Below are 17,403 nucleotides of genomic sequence, written 5' to 3'. Positions count from 1 at the left end.
GAAGTTTGTTATCACTATTTTACTGGGTACTGAAGAGATCTTTCTCAATTTCATATGTAGGTTCCCCTTGGTCCCTCGTATTGCATTTTGGGACCAATCTTAAAGCGACATGGCAGACAGACAGCCATTATCGCTAAATCTCAAATTTCATATAGGTTCCCCTTGTTTGAAAAGTACTGGAGGGATGTTTCTCAATTTACACAGATTGGTAAGAGGAAGGGAAAAACAGAGAGAAGATCAATCTGACATGGAACCTCCAAAGATCATTCAATTTCCAATATTTGTTTTGCATGATTGAAAACTAGATCTACACACATCCATTTAATGTAAAAAAATACCCACACCCTGTAAATTTGTTTATTTGAAAGGAAATACATTATCTTTTTAAATTATGAATTTTTAATTCAAAGATAATTTTGTTTTAAAGTTAAGATAAATTTATAAAAGAAAAACATTTTACCAAGGCACTCATGATATACATTTAAACTGCTTTTCTGAAATCAAAAGAGTTTTTAAATAAAACATTTTTTAATTAAAAGCAATACATTATGAGTGACTTGAGAGCTGTAAAAATTCCTACATATCAGACATAAGCATGAAAATTATTTATCAGAAAGATAACTGTTCCATACATCTGTGAGTAATATAATGGATTGTTGTATCAGATGTTTGTTAGTACTGTTTTAATATAAGTGATTCTTTTTTTTTCACACTGTACAGTAGAATCTCCAAAGATACTGTATGACATGATATATAATAAAATGTTTAAATTGATAATGAACCAAATAAAGATATATAAATAAATAGATAGTTAAGGGCAACAAACATATTTGAAATACAATGCTTATATTGCTTAGATGGGTTACCTGGGAAAGTGTGTACCTCAAAAACGTCTGAATAACATTTACGTGTCATTAAACTATCAAAGAAAGAAAACTCGACTATTTCATTTTGTAACATTAAATGTGAGTTACTTTTCAGACAGAAAGTTGTGTTCAAAGCCTGTTTTTGTGTGTACTGTGTTACCATGGCTACTTCCAGAGTGAGCCTGTTACATATATTTTACAAACTGTTTTTGTGTGTCCTGTGTTACCATGGCTACCTCCAGAGTGACCCTGTTACATATATTTTACAAACTGTTTTTGTGTGTCCTGTGTTACCATGGCTACCTCCAGAGTGAGCCTGTTACATATATTTTACAAACTGTTTTTGTCAGGTTGTTCCTGTGGTGTTATTTCCCTTTCTCTTGTTGTTTCCACGACTCTTGGAACTCCATCTGCTGGGAGAAGAATCTCTAACTTTTTTACACAGAGTGACAACCTTCTTCACAGCTCCTATTACTAAATTTGCATATTTTTCGGTAAGTATTAATTTTTATGAAAATTCATATCATCATTTCATTCATTCCTTGCTTTGATGTCATTTCCGTAGGTGCTAGTGTGTTTGTTTATGCCATTTGCGCTGATGTCACCCCGTTATATGGAGATGAGTTTCATGGGAGAACAGGGCTTCAACATTAAACAGAAGATCACAACATTTTACACTGCACCTATTACAAAGTTTGCCAATCACACGGTAGGTCAAGAGGCACGAGTGCTCCCCTGTTTGTAGGTCAAGGCACGAGCGCTCCCCTGTTTGCTTGGGATTCTTTTTTGTGGCACATTTTGAATAAAATATACATATTTGTGGTTTGATATTAACAGCATTTTAACCATTTCATTTCATTAACATTTTTATTTCCGTTCACAATATATCGTGGTATGTTACATATTACTTCTTTTCAAGAGGAACCTTGTGATTTTTGACTGTCATTTGCCTTTTTGGAAAATATATTCGGAATAATTTTGGAAATTTTCTTAATTAATGATAATACATAATGTATAATGATCTCAAAAAAAAAGGAAATATTTTCAAAATTTTTAAAATTTGAACTTACAAGGTTAAACTCCTACTAACAATACACTGCATTTGGTTTTGATTCATCGTTTAATATCTGATGTGTCCAGCCCTACATAATGTAACATTATCCTCAAGGATCTACTTAACAGTATTTTCTCACAAATACATATATATTATCTATTTGAACCGATATAACTATGTTAATATTAATTAAAAAAATGTATGAAATTTTCTTTTACCTTGAACACTATGCAGAAATGCAATTTTTGTATGTTAAAAATCTGTAGGTAATGATTATCATTATTAATAATAATGAGTTTGTGGAAAACAATTGTCAATATCCCCTTAATTACAATTATGCAATTAAAAACAAAACGATGTAAGGTATTTTTCAAATTTATTTATTTAACATGTTTCCCTGAAAACTGTTACTGGACAAATCATTTTCGTGTGAATATCGTGGACTAGATTAATGATTTTAATAAGCATTGCATGAAGATCAAGACAGCTTAGATTCAATTTGGTGATGAGCTTATTTTAGGACAATCAAATAACTTTTTTTTCAGTATCAAGTACTGAACTGCAGTAGACATTATGTTGGCTTACTGCCAGACAAGGGCTTACTGATGAATATTGTGGTTACATGTATTAGGGAAATGATGCTACGCGTAATCCATAAATCTATTTTCATTGCACATGAATTTCATTTTGCATGATTTTCATTGAAATATTTTCAAAATTATATTTTTCTTGTCTTGTAGTAGATTTTTGTACAGTTTCATTATATTTCACTCTCAGCTCATTAATTGTACATTTCTAAAACATGTATTATGGTTACAATGATGTGTAATAAAAAAAAAATGTATTTCGTTAAGTGCAGTTTGATTTTAAAAAAATTTTTGACTTAGTTGATGACTGATTTTAAATTACATTTTATTCATTCATGCTTAGTATATAATATTTATCAGTACAGGTGTGGATGTATCATTTATGTTGTAATCAATTTCGATCAGTATAAGGTTCAATGTCATTGTGTTACTGAAATGATAGGAGTTACGATAGAATGTCCCGCTATCTTCCTACTGTTTACAGTTATTTTAGAGTTACGATAGAATGTCCCGCTATCTTCCTACTGTTTACAGTTATTTTAGAGTTACGATAGAATATCCCGCTATCTTCCTACTGTTTACAGTTATTTTAATGTCATAATAAAGACCAAATAAAATAGAATTTAGTTCTTTGACTGAAATAACTCCTTACTGTATACAGTAGAAAAGTAATGGGACATTCTGTCTTAGGTCTCTGTTTTAGAGGTTTTCCCATCATGTAAATTTCATCGATATTTATATGATATTATAGGATGTTTGAACATTTTAAGATTATTCCAAGTATTAAATATAATGTTACAGGGATGTACTAAGACATTAAGTACCCTAACTGATAGTAGATAACCTCCTTGCTTTACAATCAAATCCTGGGACTTATTTCTGAGCCTGGGTTAATCACTTATCATTGGTTATGTGCAGTTATTCGATAGTTGAATTTATTTCTCCGTTTTTTGTCCTGCAGCTGATGTACATGGTGTTCCTGCTACTGTTCACCTATATGTTACTGGTGGACTTTGACGCTCACCGGGTCACTCCCATAGAGTGTATCTGTATAGCCTGGATCTTCACGTTCATGGTCGACGACATCTACACCGTAAGTTAAATCAGATTATTCTGTATATCAATAAGATTTCTCCCATTAGATGTCACTTGTGATTGATCATCAATTTTTATGCCCTAACTATTTTATGGATGAGGATATAATTATATAGTGTTACCCTTGGCTCATGCCATTCTGTCATTGGGACATAATTTCATTTCCATTCATTTTCTCTATAATTATATATACGAATACAGATATAGAACTGTAATTTAGTATGTACATTGTAGTTGGTAAATGATGATATGCTGCTCAAGTTCCGATTTGGTTATGTTCAATTTTGTTTTCCAGATTTACGGCCATTCAACTTTTGAATTCAGAATTTTAATTAAATACAATTTTGACAAAAACTTTAGTACCAAAATTGGAGAGATATGGCCAGCTCCAGTGGAGTTAAAAAAAAAAAACAGAAGAAAGATATTCCAAAATTGTAGAATTTTTTTATCGAGGGAGCACTGTAAATGATAATATATTATTGGGTACATCTAAAAGTGACTTCACCTCAATGGAACGAGGCCAGCTAGCAGTTTAGTAAGGCAACCGCAACCTTGGTCAGCCGACAACATACTTGTTCTAAAAGGTCATGAGTACACCATGTAGTCCTGTTAACAACGGACAATTGCTCTAAAACATTCCCAAAACATGGTTACTGCTGGGAGCATTTGCATTGCTCTGACACATCAAGTTGATTACAAATTTAAGCCTATTGAAATTGCCTGCCATTTTATTTTCTAGTTGTTGACCTTTCCGTCGCCGACATTTTACGGGAAGTTACGTGACTGGTATGGATTCCTGAAGTGGCTCGACCTGATCAACTTTATCCTGGCTTTTATTGCCTTCTTTATCCACTTCTGGGAGGACTGGTTTGAGGTGACAAAGATAATGTACTGTATCAACGGCGTCATCTTGTACATCAGAATCCTCAAGACATACACTGCCAACGCAAACCTGGGTCCAAAGATGGTGATGATTCAACGAATGGTAAGCTCTATATACTTTAGAGATAATATTATATACTTTGAAGATACCTGACGATGAAACCCTTGGTGTCAAAAAGGCCTAGCAAAACCATTCTTCTGATTTAAAAAAAAAAATTATGTCATTATTTTTTTTCCTTTGCCATAGACTGGATTTATTACAAGTGCAATTCATGTATGTACTTATATATTACAAAAAATACACCTCTCTTACAATCCAACACAGATAATATACAGAAATCTTTACTAGAATTCAATATCTTTCCTTCACTATTCCACAAACCAGTATATATTCCGATACAGCTGTATTTAACTTCCGAAGTTATTTACTTTTACACTTTTCAATGTGGTCGCTCTGAATGACCACATTGTGCATCTGTACGCCCAACACAGAATACAAACTCGACCCCTATCAGGATGCATTTGAGATAGGGGACAATGATTTCATTATAACTTGTTTCCTATGATATTTCAGTGCTCCAGATAATTTTTGATGCGTGGGTATTTGCACACATGTACTCACACTTTTGAAACATGAAGGGTCAAATTCTATTTCGGCTGACACCATTTGGGTAATTTCTTTCAATCATACTAGGTACCTAAAAGGTATATAATTTATGTACACACATAACAATGTGGTTGCTTAATTGAAATATTGTAGCGGTAATTAGAATGTGTTCATACAAATATTTTAATGGATAATTAGCAAATTTTAATGGGTGTTTCACACATGAATGAGGCCTACATTATAACTGGAGTACTGTGATTGGTGGATTTAGGTAGATTTTGGAACAGCAATGCATGTTACTGGAGACCATGTATTGCCTTTTGTCTTCTAACCAAGGGATCATGTTCACCATCGCAAAACATTCAATTTGGTACAACGCTTAGAAGATTGAATTTGTTATATGCAATACTGTACAACTGACATCTTGTTGCAATTATAGTGTCATAATAATGCCAATTTATCAGTGACATTATGAATCAGCATTGAACGGTGAAAAGCACAGACTTGACATTAGGAAAGGCATTTCACTAGATTTTCTGTAAGATGGATGCTTCTACATTTAGGTTTGCTTAGTTTATCAACATAAATAAGATTAAATTATTTTTTAAGATCCTGTTTATATTAATTTAGTACCGTAATTATCTGCAAATAAGCCCCTTTCTTCATTTTCCCAGAATTATCTGTTTTGGAGGATACATTTGGCAATGAAGAACTTATTTCAATGGCTTGAATTTGATTTTGTATTTTCCTTTAGATGGCAGAACTGAAAATGTTTGTGATGGTACTGTTGGTGTTTCTGCTGGCCTACGGAATTTCCAGCCAGGCTCTACTTTACAAACAGCGACGTCCGAGCTGGAACATCCTCAAGGATGTGTTTTACTTCCCTTACTGGCAGCTGTTCGGAGAAATCTTCCTGGATGACCTCAACAGTAAGTAAAAACATCTTTATAATTTACATTAACAGCAGTAATTGTACTTTTATACCATATATACAATGTACGTTATATCAGGTTAGCAAATCTAGATCTGATGATTGTAATTTTGTACCTGTGGTCCATGTATATTAATTTGTGATGAACTGTATGTAGCATTTTAGAAAATTGTGGAATCAACGTGCAACATTGGGACATTTAATCCCTAAACAGATTAGTGCCATCATGATGAATTGCACGCCATTAATACTTAGTACTGAAAACAATGTACAGGAGCTGCATTAAGCATAACAGCAGAAGGCTTTCACTGCCATAGCACTGCATTAAGATTACCTCTAAATGCATTTTTAATATTATTGACCAGAATGGTTCTTATATTGATACGCTGAAATTTTTTAGAATTTGAATATAAATAATGAGAGTCTGTACAATGTACATGTATGTTTTCCTCTTGGTTAACAGCGGATTCAGACTGTATGGAGGCTGCTCTTAGAATAAATGATACAGCACTAGCCGCTAAAGAACAACTGTACTGTCTACAGAACCATTGGCTTGTCTACTTCCTCCTGGCCGCATACCTCATGGTGGGAAATGTCCTCCTCCTCAACCTCCTCATAGCCATCTTCAGGTAAATACCTACCTCCTGGTGGGAAATGTCCTCCCCTCAACCTCCTCATAGCCATCTTCAGGTAACTACCTACCTCCTGATGGGAAATGTCCTCCTCCTCAACCTCCTCATAGCCATCTTCAGGTAACTACCTACCTCCTGATGGGAAATGTCCTCCCTTCAACCTCCTCATAGCCATCTTCAGGTAACTACCTACCTCATGGTGGGAAATGTCCTCCTCCTCAACCTCCTCATAGCCATCTTCAGGTAACTACCTACCTCCTGGTGGGAAATGTCCTCCTCCTAAAACCTCCTCATAGCCATCTTCAGGTAACTACCTACCTCCTGATGGGAAATGTCCTCCTCCTAAAACCTCCTCATAGCCATCTTCAGGTAACTACCTACCTCCTGATGGGAAATGTCCTCCCCTCAACCTCCTCATAGCCATCTTCAGGTATCTACCTACCTCCTGGTGGGAAATGTCCTCCTCCTCAACCTCCTCATAGCCATCTTCAGGTAACTACCTACTTCCTGATGGGAAATGTCCTCCCCTCAACCTCCTCATAGCCATCTTCAGGTAACTACCTACCTCCTGATGGGAAATGTCCTCCCCTCAACCTCCTCATAGCCATCTTCATGAGGCACAATTCCAAATATTTGAATACCGAGAATGTAAGTTTGAAGTACATGTATCAATACTTTTCATGAGAATTAACATGATCACTTCAATGTATCAGTGAATAAAACATGCCCTCTGGGACTCTTGTTATCTTTCTAATGTGGACACTAATTGAGGTAGGTAGAGATTTCTCTGACCCTGACTTCTTGTCTGATGTAGGGCCAGACATGGTGTCAGGGCCAGAGGAAACTTGGGCTATATAAGTGAGGTAGCAAGAGCTAGTAGAGAACAATGATTCTATTTTTTTTTTTTTCTGATTTCAGTCACGTTTTCGACACAATTGAGGAGAACTCGATCGAGATTTGGAAGTACCAGATGTACTTTCTGACAATGGAGTTTGATAACAAGACAGCCTTTGTGCCACCATTCAGCATCTTTGCCCATGTCTACCTAATATTCAAGTGGATATTCAGGCGAACCTGTTGCCGTAAGGGCACCAAAGGTAGGTAATTTCAGCTAGGACACCTGATCCTAGGTCTATATCAGGAACCTAAGAGTCGTATGTCAACTTTGTAACAAACATATTAAGCTATTATTTGATAGTAGATATTCCTCATGCAGGACGATCGGTCCACAATTCTCAACAACTTACCTTCCTAACCTAACATTGTTTCCTTTGAATAAATTTGAAATCTTTACCCATAACAAATTCTATTGTGAAGGTCAAGGTCATGCAGATTTGAAATAAGAAGAGTTTTTTAATTTCATTAGTAATCAATGCATGATGACTTGTTAGCTCACCTGGTCCGAAGGACCAAGGTGAGCTTATGCCATACCGTTGCGTCCGTCGTCCGTCGTCCGTCCGTCCGTCTGTCGTCCGTCGTCCGTCCGTCCGTCAACAATTGACTTCTTCTTCATAACCACACATCAGAATTTGACCAAATTTGGTCAGAAGCATCCCTATGGGTAGGGGACTCAGAATTGTACAAATGATGGGGCTGACCCCCTGGGTGCCTCTGGGGCGGGGCCAAAAGGGGTCATTTTTGCGCTATTGATATAAACAACTTCTTCTCTGAAACCAAGCAATGGCTATCACTCATATTGCCTGGTAGCATGACTATGAGGTGGGGATTCAAAATTGTACAAATGGTGGGGCTGACCCCCAAGGGGTCTGAGGGGCGGGGCCAAATGTGGTCAATCTGGCTATATTGATATAAACGACTTCTTCTCTGAAACCAAGCAATGACTATCGCTCATATTTGCCTGGTAGCATCATTATGGGGTGGGGATTCAAAATTGTACAAATGATGGGGCTGACCCCCCAGGGGCCTGAGGGGTGGGGCCGAATGTGGTCAATTTGGCTATATTGATATAAACGACTTCTTCTCTGAAACCGAGCAATGCCTGTCACTCATATTTGCCTGGTAGCATCACTATGGGGTTGGGATTTAAAATTGTACAAACGATGGGACTGACCCCCCAAGGTCCTGAGGGGCGGGGCCAAATGTGGTCTATCGGGCTATATTCATATAATTGACTTCTTCTCTGGAACCAAACAATGGATATCTCTCATATTTTACTGGTAGCATCACCTTGGGGTAGGAATTTGAAATTGTACAAATGATGGGGCTGACCCCCTGGGGTCTGAGGGGCGGGGCCAAAAGGGGTCAGTTTTACAGAATTGATATAAACGACTTCTGCTCTGAAACTAAGCAATGGATATCACTCATATTTACCTGGTAGCATCCCTATGGAGTGGGGATTCAAAACTGTACAAATGGTGGGGCTGACCCCCAAGGGGTCTGAGGGGCGGGGCCAAAAGGGGTCAATTTGGCTCTCTTAATATAAATGACTTCTTCTCTGAAACCAAGCGATGGATATCGCTCATATTTGCCTGGTAGCATCACTATGGGGTGGGGATTAAAAATTGTACAAATGATGGAGCTGACCCCCTCCTGGGGGCCTTAGGGGCGGGGCCAAATGTGGTCAATTGGGCTATATTGATATTAGTCGCTTCTTCTCTGAAACCAAGCAACGGATATCACTCACATTTGTGTGGTAGCATCCCTATGGGGTTGTGCCAAAAGTTAATTTTATTTCATGGATTAATGCATTTTTTGACATCAAATCCTTACGTACCAATATAAAATGCCTATGATATATTGACATAGCAATACCAGTGACAAATATACTTAATCATTCTTGTTTCATATCTCATGAAATCCAGGTGAGCGATACAGGCCCTCTGGGCCTCTTGTCAGAATAGTGTGGGTCTTTGTCTGTTTTTTTAAAAGGGGAATGATAATATCATTACTGTGGTAATTGCTTTTCTTTCTTATTTAAATATTTCTACACATGCTAATTTATTTGAAAAAATCCTGTTATTTGTAGAATTTGAAAACCTAGAAGCCGAACGCTAATCATTACAAGCATACTGTTTGTGAATTGAAATAATAGAGGAAAATTAGAATGATCCTTTTGCTAGCAGTAAATTTCAGAATCACATCATAAACTCATTTACTAGGTATCATTCGCTAGAAAACTTTTCTTTGCTTTTCTTTAAAGTTGATTACAATTTGAAATACTTTGAATATAATTCTTACTTATTTTCAGGAGTGCAATTCTCTAAAAGACACCTAGAGTATCTTCAGTTATTTGAGAAAGAGGAGATGACAAACCTGCTACGTACGAAGAAGGCCAAAGATAAGGAGACCATTGAAACCAAGATTAACCTTCTCCAGAAGAGGTGAGTCATTGTTGTTGATAATAATATTTAAAAAAAAAAAAAAAAAAAAACAAACACAATAGGCAGGGGTAAATTAGCAGATAGAAACTTGGCATGGGGGAGTTTATACGAATAGGCAGGAATGAGCTGGACAGGAGTAAACTAGGTAGGGGTGGTTTATACCTCAGGGCAAGGCTGAATGTGAAGCAAGGGTCTATTTATACCTCTAGGCACGAGTGAATTTATGCCATAAGGCAGGGCTGAGCTTGGCAGGAGTGAACTAGGTTGGGTGAATTTATACCACTATTTAAAATGAACTTTACTTGGCACGGCTGGACTCTTCAGATAGGGATGAAAATAACATTAAGCTCTTATAGTTAAATGGTTAGAGATTTTTTTCCTAGACAACTCTACCTAGACTGTCCAGGTTTTATTTCATTAGTGATAGTGTTCTGTCACCTTGAGGACATTATATAACAATGAAACATCAGGTAATACTAATAAAAAAGTACACTGATTTCGTAATTTATGAAAGTATTGTTTGACAGTTCAGGTGTAAAACCATGCAGCAAGAACAGTGCATCATACCTGTATACTATCATTGTTTATTTGTCATCTATGATTGGTAATGGGTCTGTTCGTACTGTTATACAGGAATGAGGAGTTGTTCAAGGTACTAGAGGAGGATTTCTTCCCTGAGCTGGGAGGAGTCGAAGATCACCATAGACATTTTCTGGAAACAACGGTCTGCCCCCTACCAGAAACCCAACAAAAGGAAACATTGTTAGTGAAAGAGGATACTAAAGAAACTATTGTCCTAGCAGAGGTAAGCTGCGTTTGTAATTTCTTAAATTATCATTGACAATGAATGAATTTATAAAAGTGAATTTATTCTCATACAAGTTCTTATTCATTCATATTTAGTTCGAGAACAAACTTTGTTCAGGCTTTTATATTAATATGTATTCTTTTTATTTCATGCAAAAAAATCATGGTGCAGGTAGGAGTACCTGATTTACTGTTAGAGACTGTAGAATTGTCCATGAATACCAGTAGTTGATTTCAATTTTGCTGAATTAATGGAAATTTATAAATGCTTTATTTCCACAGCCGGAAGAAGACGAGGAAGCCAAAAAGAAAAAGAAGAAAAAGTTGAAGAAGGAAAAGAAAGAAAAGAAAAAGAGGGAAAAAGAAGAACGACTTAAGTTGAATAATTTTGACAATCCTGTCTTTAAACAAGATATTGTACCTGACAAAACGTTACAGTTTTCACCACATCCGGAGATTGTCACTCCACCTGAAGTGTCTCCCCTTCGGACAAACTCACTGACAGAAACTTTACAGCGACCTGGGCTGTACCGCCGGATCTCTAGTAGGTCATATGGTAGGGATATAGATTTAGATTCTTCTGATGAAGAATTTATGCACAGGAGTGGCCATTTTGGTAAGGGAATGCGGAAGGCCTTGAATGTGCCGTCATCAGGTGGGCACCTGTCCCTGAGGAGAAGTTTATCAAGAGAAACATCAGATTCTGAGGAGAACAATATGAGAGCAGTATCTCCTCGTCTGTTTACACGCATGGCTAGAGAAAGTAGTACTGAGGACGAGAGGAAGAAAAACAAAAAGAAGAGGAAGAAATTACGGAAGAATATGATCTCAGACACTGATTAATTCTTGTATGTTTGGAAGTAATTGCCGTCCTAAACATGTGATTATATATACTCCTGACAAGAAACTGTGATAGACTCATACCATACATGTATCTTTTACATATGTCAATGCTGTTATATAATTTTTGTCATTCATACTTATATCATATAAAATGCCTTTATGTTGTACAGTTTATCCATGTTACACTTTGTGCATTCCATAATTTCAAGTGCTGTTATATACTAAATATGTTGATGTGAAATTGTATCATATGAATTTTATATATTTATGTGGTATTATAATGATGATACTGATTAATTGTAAGGACTTATCATAACTGTTTTAGTAGACATTAATATAGTTGTATTGTAATCAGTGAATATTTTTCTGTCCGCTACCTACAAGTAATACATATCTCGCATGAATTATTGTACAATGATGGTAAGACTTATGTTCAGAACATGCTGGCCATGTTTATTTATATTTACATATTTATTAACAATCCACATTAAGGTTTATCTGCTGTTTTGTCTGCTCAGGCTTCAAAATCATTCCATCTTTGTCCAGCTGAGATTGGTCTTTCAATCACTACCAGTAATTCCATTTGATATTGTGTTGTGTTTGAGATAAATATAAAAACAATCATTACTAACTCATTGATTTGACATTGAGTAGACTATTGTATGACATTTTTAGTAAACTAGGTTTGAAAAAAAAAGTTAATATTTTTTATACGCCTATTTTAACAATATTTTTTTTTCAAATGACAAATACCGATTTGGGAAACTGACCTGATTTAGTTAGTGTTGTGACCTATCCCTTATGATATATACATATACACCGTAGATAATACCAACACATTCTGCATTTTACAATATTTTATTGAACATTTTATGAAGCTTTGATTTGATGTACAGAAAGGATATATAAGTTGCATTTCAATCATGTACTTTGTGATATTTACGACCCTGTATAACATTTTGTACATTATGTTGATAGGGAGTAGATGGCTAGGACAGACTCCACAAGAATTCTGACATTTTATGACATCTGTTGTTGCATCCTTGCATTTAATAAGCTATGGTGATTTTATATTGTTTTATTTCTATAAATGTGATAAATTTTAAATACCTCATTTCCATGCTCTATTTTCTATTGATTTGCAAATTATACAGCGATGTTTTAATCTTATCAAAACCATAATCTATTATGTACTATATTTTTATATATAATTTTTATAACAAACAATGGCAAGAAAAACTTGGTCATTTTTTATTGAATGGGATATTAAGTTGTTTCTGTAGAATTTACATTGTGTAAATTTTAGGATATAAAAATGTATTTATCTTTTTAATGAGATTTGATCTGGTTGTCAGATTCTGGGGTCTTTAACAACTTTTTAGATTTAAGTCTAAATCTAAATAGGTTTTTGCATTTCACTATCAAATCTTGAATCAGGTTTGAATTTTGGACACGCTTTCTAAATTAAGAAGCAGCATTTTGAAAAATATATGTTTAATAAAAAATAATTTACAATTTCATCTTTTAAAACTGTTTTATGATTCAGGGAACTAGTGTAGGTGTCACATAATGACTATTAACTTGTGACTGTTCCATGAAACCAATGGAATATCTCGTACCTGACTTTGGGTACAGTAAAGCATTTGTAAATATGAAATTCTGCATATAAATGATGTATGAATAGTCGAATTGCAAAAATAAATAAAAAAATAAATACATAAATCAAACAGAAAGTAGAAAATACTAGTTACAGTTCATATCGATTTTACACCGGTGTGTTTTGCTGCTGAATAACAAAATTATTCAGATGTGCTATTTTTTACAGAGATGTATCTAAGTTTTTATTTTGAATGTTATGAAATCATCCTACATATCTAAGACTATTACTCTCCATTACTGTCTACCTGGTGTAGGTTTTACCCTGATAATGTTGATTTACATGTATTTAACATTGATGTAACGCTATTGTAAGTCTCCGTCCATTTATAGGAGTATGTAATTGCACTTGTACGAGGGATTTATCTTTATCTAGTCAAACTCGACTTTGGTTGCAATTTGTCTTTTCACCCTGAAATCCGTCCTCAAACTCGACTTTGGTTGCAATTTGTCTTTTCACCCTGAAATCCGTCCTCAAGCTGGTAAATTATATCTTACTATATCTCTCCTTTGATAAATTCTGAATTTTTCGCTGTTTTTTTTTTTTTACTTTGGAGATTTGATGAGAGTGATGTTATTGTGTTAAAGAAACAATTTGTTTGTGTGATGCTACAACTGACTAAATGTGTTGATAAGGCTAGACTATGGTGAAAGGATAAGAATTAAATGGCATGCATGGTTTATCAAATTTGACCATTACTCTGTAAATTTAATATTCAAACATTCCACTTGTTAGATTTTTCACTAACTATGAATTTACTATTAAAATAACGACTGAATTTAATAATTTGGCTTCATTATATAGACATTTTGTTTATAATTCTCATCATATTATAAAGTTACAATATTTTTAACACTAATAATTGAAAATGATAATTTCTCAACTTGAGTTATTATAAAATTGATATAACAGTACCTTCCAATCTTGCTCAGTAGATAATAGACTGATTTTTGGTTCTATGATAGATGTTTATTAGTGGCCTTCAGTGGTACGCAAACTGCGTCATGGATCATATGTACATCTTACACTTACTGATGAACTTTCTGTCTGTTGTAGTATAGTTAACTAAATCATAAACAACAATGTAATAATTATGTTTGTTCATGGAGTCATGAACCATATGTTGTGATGCATTCATGGTGTGAGTTTAATAGTCATAAACCTTTAAGATAACATAGTTATGATGTTTCATAGAAATGTGTTCACTAGAGCAACTTCCAGCAAAGTTAAAAAATGTATCTAATATTGTGATGGAGATTGAAAAGATATGTTTTCATGTTTTACTTTGTGGAACATTAACACCACACCGATACAACCTACGTCAGGGTAATATAAACGTTTGTTATCGTGTCCCTTAATTAGTGAATTAATTACATAATTAGACAGACTACATATTGATAAAACATAAAGTACAAACAGTTTTTGTTTCAATATGGTTATAATTCAAGCACCAAACATATTCAGAAGCACAAAAACACAATATGGTATAAAAAAAATTGTAATTTCTGTTTTAGACAAACAGGTGATGCTTGTCTGCATCATTTTCACCTAGACTGCCAGTAGACATTCAGTTGATCTAGATTGATAAACAGATTATGAACAGAGGACAAACAGACTGCCCACCGACGAACAAGGACTAACGGACTGTCCACTGACAAAAGAGGCCATACAAACTTCCAACAGACAAAAGTGGACATACACACTTCCAACAGACAAAAGAGGCCATACAGACTGCCAACAGACAAAAGAGGCCATACACACTTCCAACAGACAAAAGTGGACATACACACTTCCAACAGACAAAAGTGGACATACACACTTCCAACAGACAAAAGTGGACATACACACTTCCAACAGACAAAAGAGGCCATACACACTTCCAACAGACAAAAGTGGACATACACACTTCCAACAGACAAAAGTGGACATACACACTTCCAACAGACAAAAGAGGACATACACACTTCCAACTGACAAAAGAGGACGTACACACTTCCAACAGACAGAAGTGGACGTACACACTTCCAACAGACAGAAGTGGTCATACACACTTCCAACAGACAAAAGTGGACATACACACTTCCAACAGACAAAACTGGACATACACACTTCCAACAGACAAAAGAGGACACATCTCTGCCTTCCGACAATTGAGGCCTATCAGATGGCTCACTGATAAATGCCAATATATACAGACAGCCCTCTGACAAATTAGGATATACAGTATACCAGATTTAGTAAGGAGCTGAATCCACTGGCTGTGCAGTTTAGAATGAACAGATGTAGCTAGTGTACGGTACCTGTGATGGCATAGATAGTTAAGTGAACACACATTTTCGTTGATTATTAGATTGTATAGATGGCATGAGCCATATGTAGTTGAGATTAATATGTAAATTTGGTAAATCTGAATTTTATTTCAAGCTGTCCCAATGAAACAAAATTGTACTTAATGCTATATGTGTCTTTACAGTTTATGTATGTACGATGCATATATGAATACAAACATCGATATATGTGATCACTTATTATTTTTTATGTATGTAACAAAACGTAAATGATGATTTGTAATATAAGAATGTGATATGGATTATTGATAATTTGTTTTCTACTTTGTTTTTTCTAGACTCTGTTTTTGTTTTAACATTAATTTAAATGACATAGAATAAAATAGATGAATATTAAGCTAATTTGTGTTTTTTATCCAGTTTGTTGTTTAAACATTTTTAACATGTCTCTAAAAGCATATTTGTCATCAACATCGATACCATTTCCAAGATGGCAGCCGAGATACAACTAGTAGTAGAGCTAGTTGCATTTCACAATAGATAGAAATCAATTTATGGAAAATTTTGATTTTAGAGCATTTGAATCAAGAGCCATCTGAAAGCAGTAGGTATATAAATGGAGGTGGAAAATCGAGAGATTCTAGAGGAAAAGAATAGTGACTTCATTTTGGTATACCCAAAGGAATAATAGACAAACACAGATTGGCGACACATATCGGTATATCACTGATACGTCATCAGGATTGTACAATACACCAATGAGGATTGGCGACACATATCGGTATATCACTGATACGTCATCAGGATTGTACATTACACCAATGAGGATTGGCGACACATACCGGTACATCACTGATAATTTACCAGGACTGTACAATACATCAATGAGAGTTGGCGACACATATCTGTATAACACTGATAATTCACCAGGACTGTACAATAGACCAATGAGAGTTGGCGACACATATCTGTATAACACTGATAATTCACCAGGACTGTACAATAGACCAATGAGGATTGGCGACACATATTGGTATACCACTGATACGTCATCAGGATTGTACAGAAGACGTGCTAGTGAATATAGCACCTCCCAATACATACAGTAGAGCCAAAATATGTCATACTACATCATACAATTGTTTCGTCCTTCTACGACTTGTCAGTGATGCTAAGGGCCTAAAAGATTGACACCTAGAGGGCGACTAAATTAGGTCGAATGAAATGTCAAAATCTAGATGGGAAGGTGCAATATCTCCATAATTTGACATAATTGACTACACCGTGAAGCTCTCTCCAGCCTGTGTTCTAAGCGAAATTAATTTGACATTAGAAGAGAGATCTTAATACATTGACTGCAAGAACAAAGAACGGATTATTAGATCATTGTTCCTGATGTCTGAACAGAAACTTCAGTATAACGATTCCATAACTAGTCTTTTTGTTTTATGCACCATGCAGGTGGCAGCGACAGCCTTCAATTTTGCCATGACATATCCCAGGGGTGGAGAGATCGAGTGATGACTAATTCCTTTATCAACACGGTGTGATGTAGTGTTGTTCGAACTGGATATGGAATTGTTTTCTTATGAGCATCATTTAAATGAATTACTTAATTTTATTCCCAATCTCTCTGTGGTGTATCTGGACAAATAATGTCCGCTTTGACCACTGATCGTTTGCTCTGGTCGCCTCAGTCCATGGTCTAAATAATCCCAACATATTTCTTTCTCTTTTCAAATTTTATCGCCATATTTCCGTAGGTCTACCATCTCGTTACATTGTCCACCAGCAGCGTCCGTTTGAGCGATTC

At 35.3% G+C, this 17,403-nt stretch overlaps 1 protein-coding gene across 2 annotated transcripts in view; it reads left to right on the top strand.

Moving 5' to 3' along the window:
* LOC117339151 (transient receptor potential cation channel subfamily M member-like 2) overlaps positions 1-15,992 on the top strand; it is a 34,101-nt gene extending 18,109 nt beyond the window's left edge. The window contains exons 17-25 of one of the 2 annotated variants that reach the window (XM_033900574.1): positions 1,432-1,575; positions 3,469-3,600; positions 4,342-4,587; positions 5,846-6,020; positions 6,486-6,651; positions 7,573-7,751; positions 9,863-9,995; positions 10,629-10,800; positions 11,085-15,992. In XM_033900574.1, coding sequence (XP_033756465.1) covers positions 1,432-1,575; positions 3,469-3,600; positions 4,342-4,587; positions 5,846-6,020; positions 6,486-6,651; positions 7,573-7,751; positions 9,863-9,995; positions 10,629-10,800; positions 11,085-11,645 — 1,908 coding nt within the window. In that variant the 3' untranslated portion in view covers positions 11,646-15,992. Of the gene's footprint in view, positions 1-1,216; positions 1,361-1,431; positions 1,576-3,468; positions 3,601-4,341; positions 4,588-5,845; positions 6,021-6,485; positions 6,652-7,572; positions 7,752-9,862; positions 9,996-10,628; positions 10,801-11,084 lie in introns of both variants that reach the window. The other variant, XM_033900575.1, reaches the window with a different exon arrangement.
* The last annotated feature ends 1,411 nt before the right edge of the window (positions 15,993-17,403 follow it).

This window comes from Pecten maximus, chromosome 12 (genome assembly GCF_902652985.1).
Source record: "Pecten maximus chromosome 12, xPecMax1.1, whole genome shotgun sequence".
NCBI classification, from domain to species: Eukaryota; Metazoa; Mollusca; class Bivalvia; order Pectinida; family Pectinidae; genus Pecten; species Pecten maximus.
This window is presented reverse-complemented; position numbering and strand designations above follow the sequence as displayed.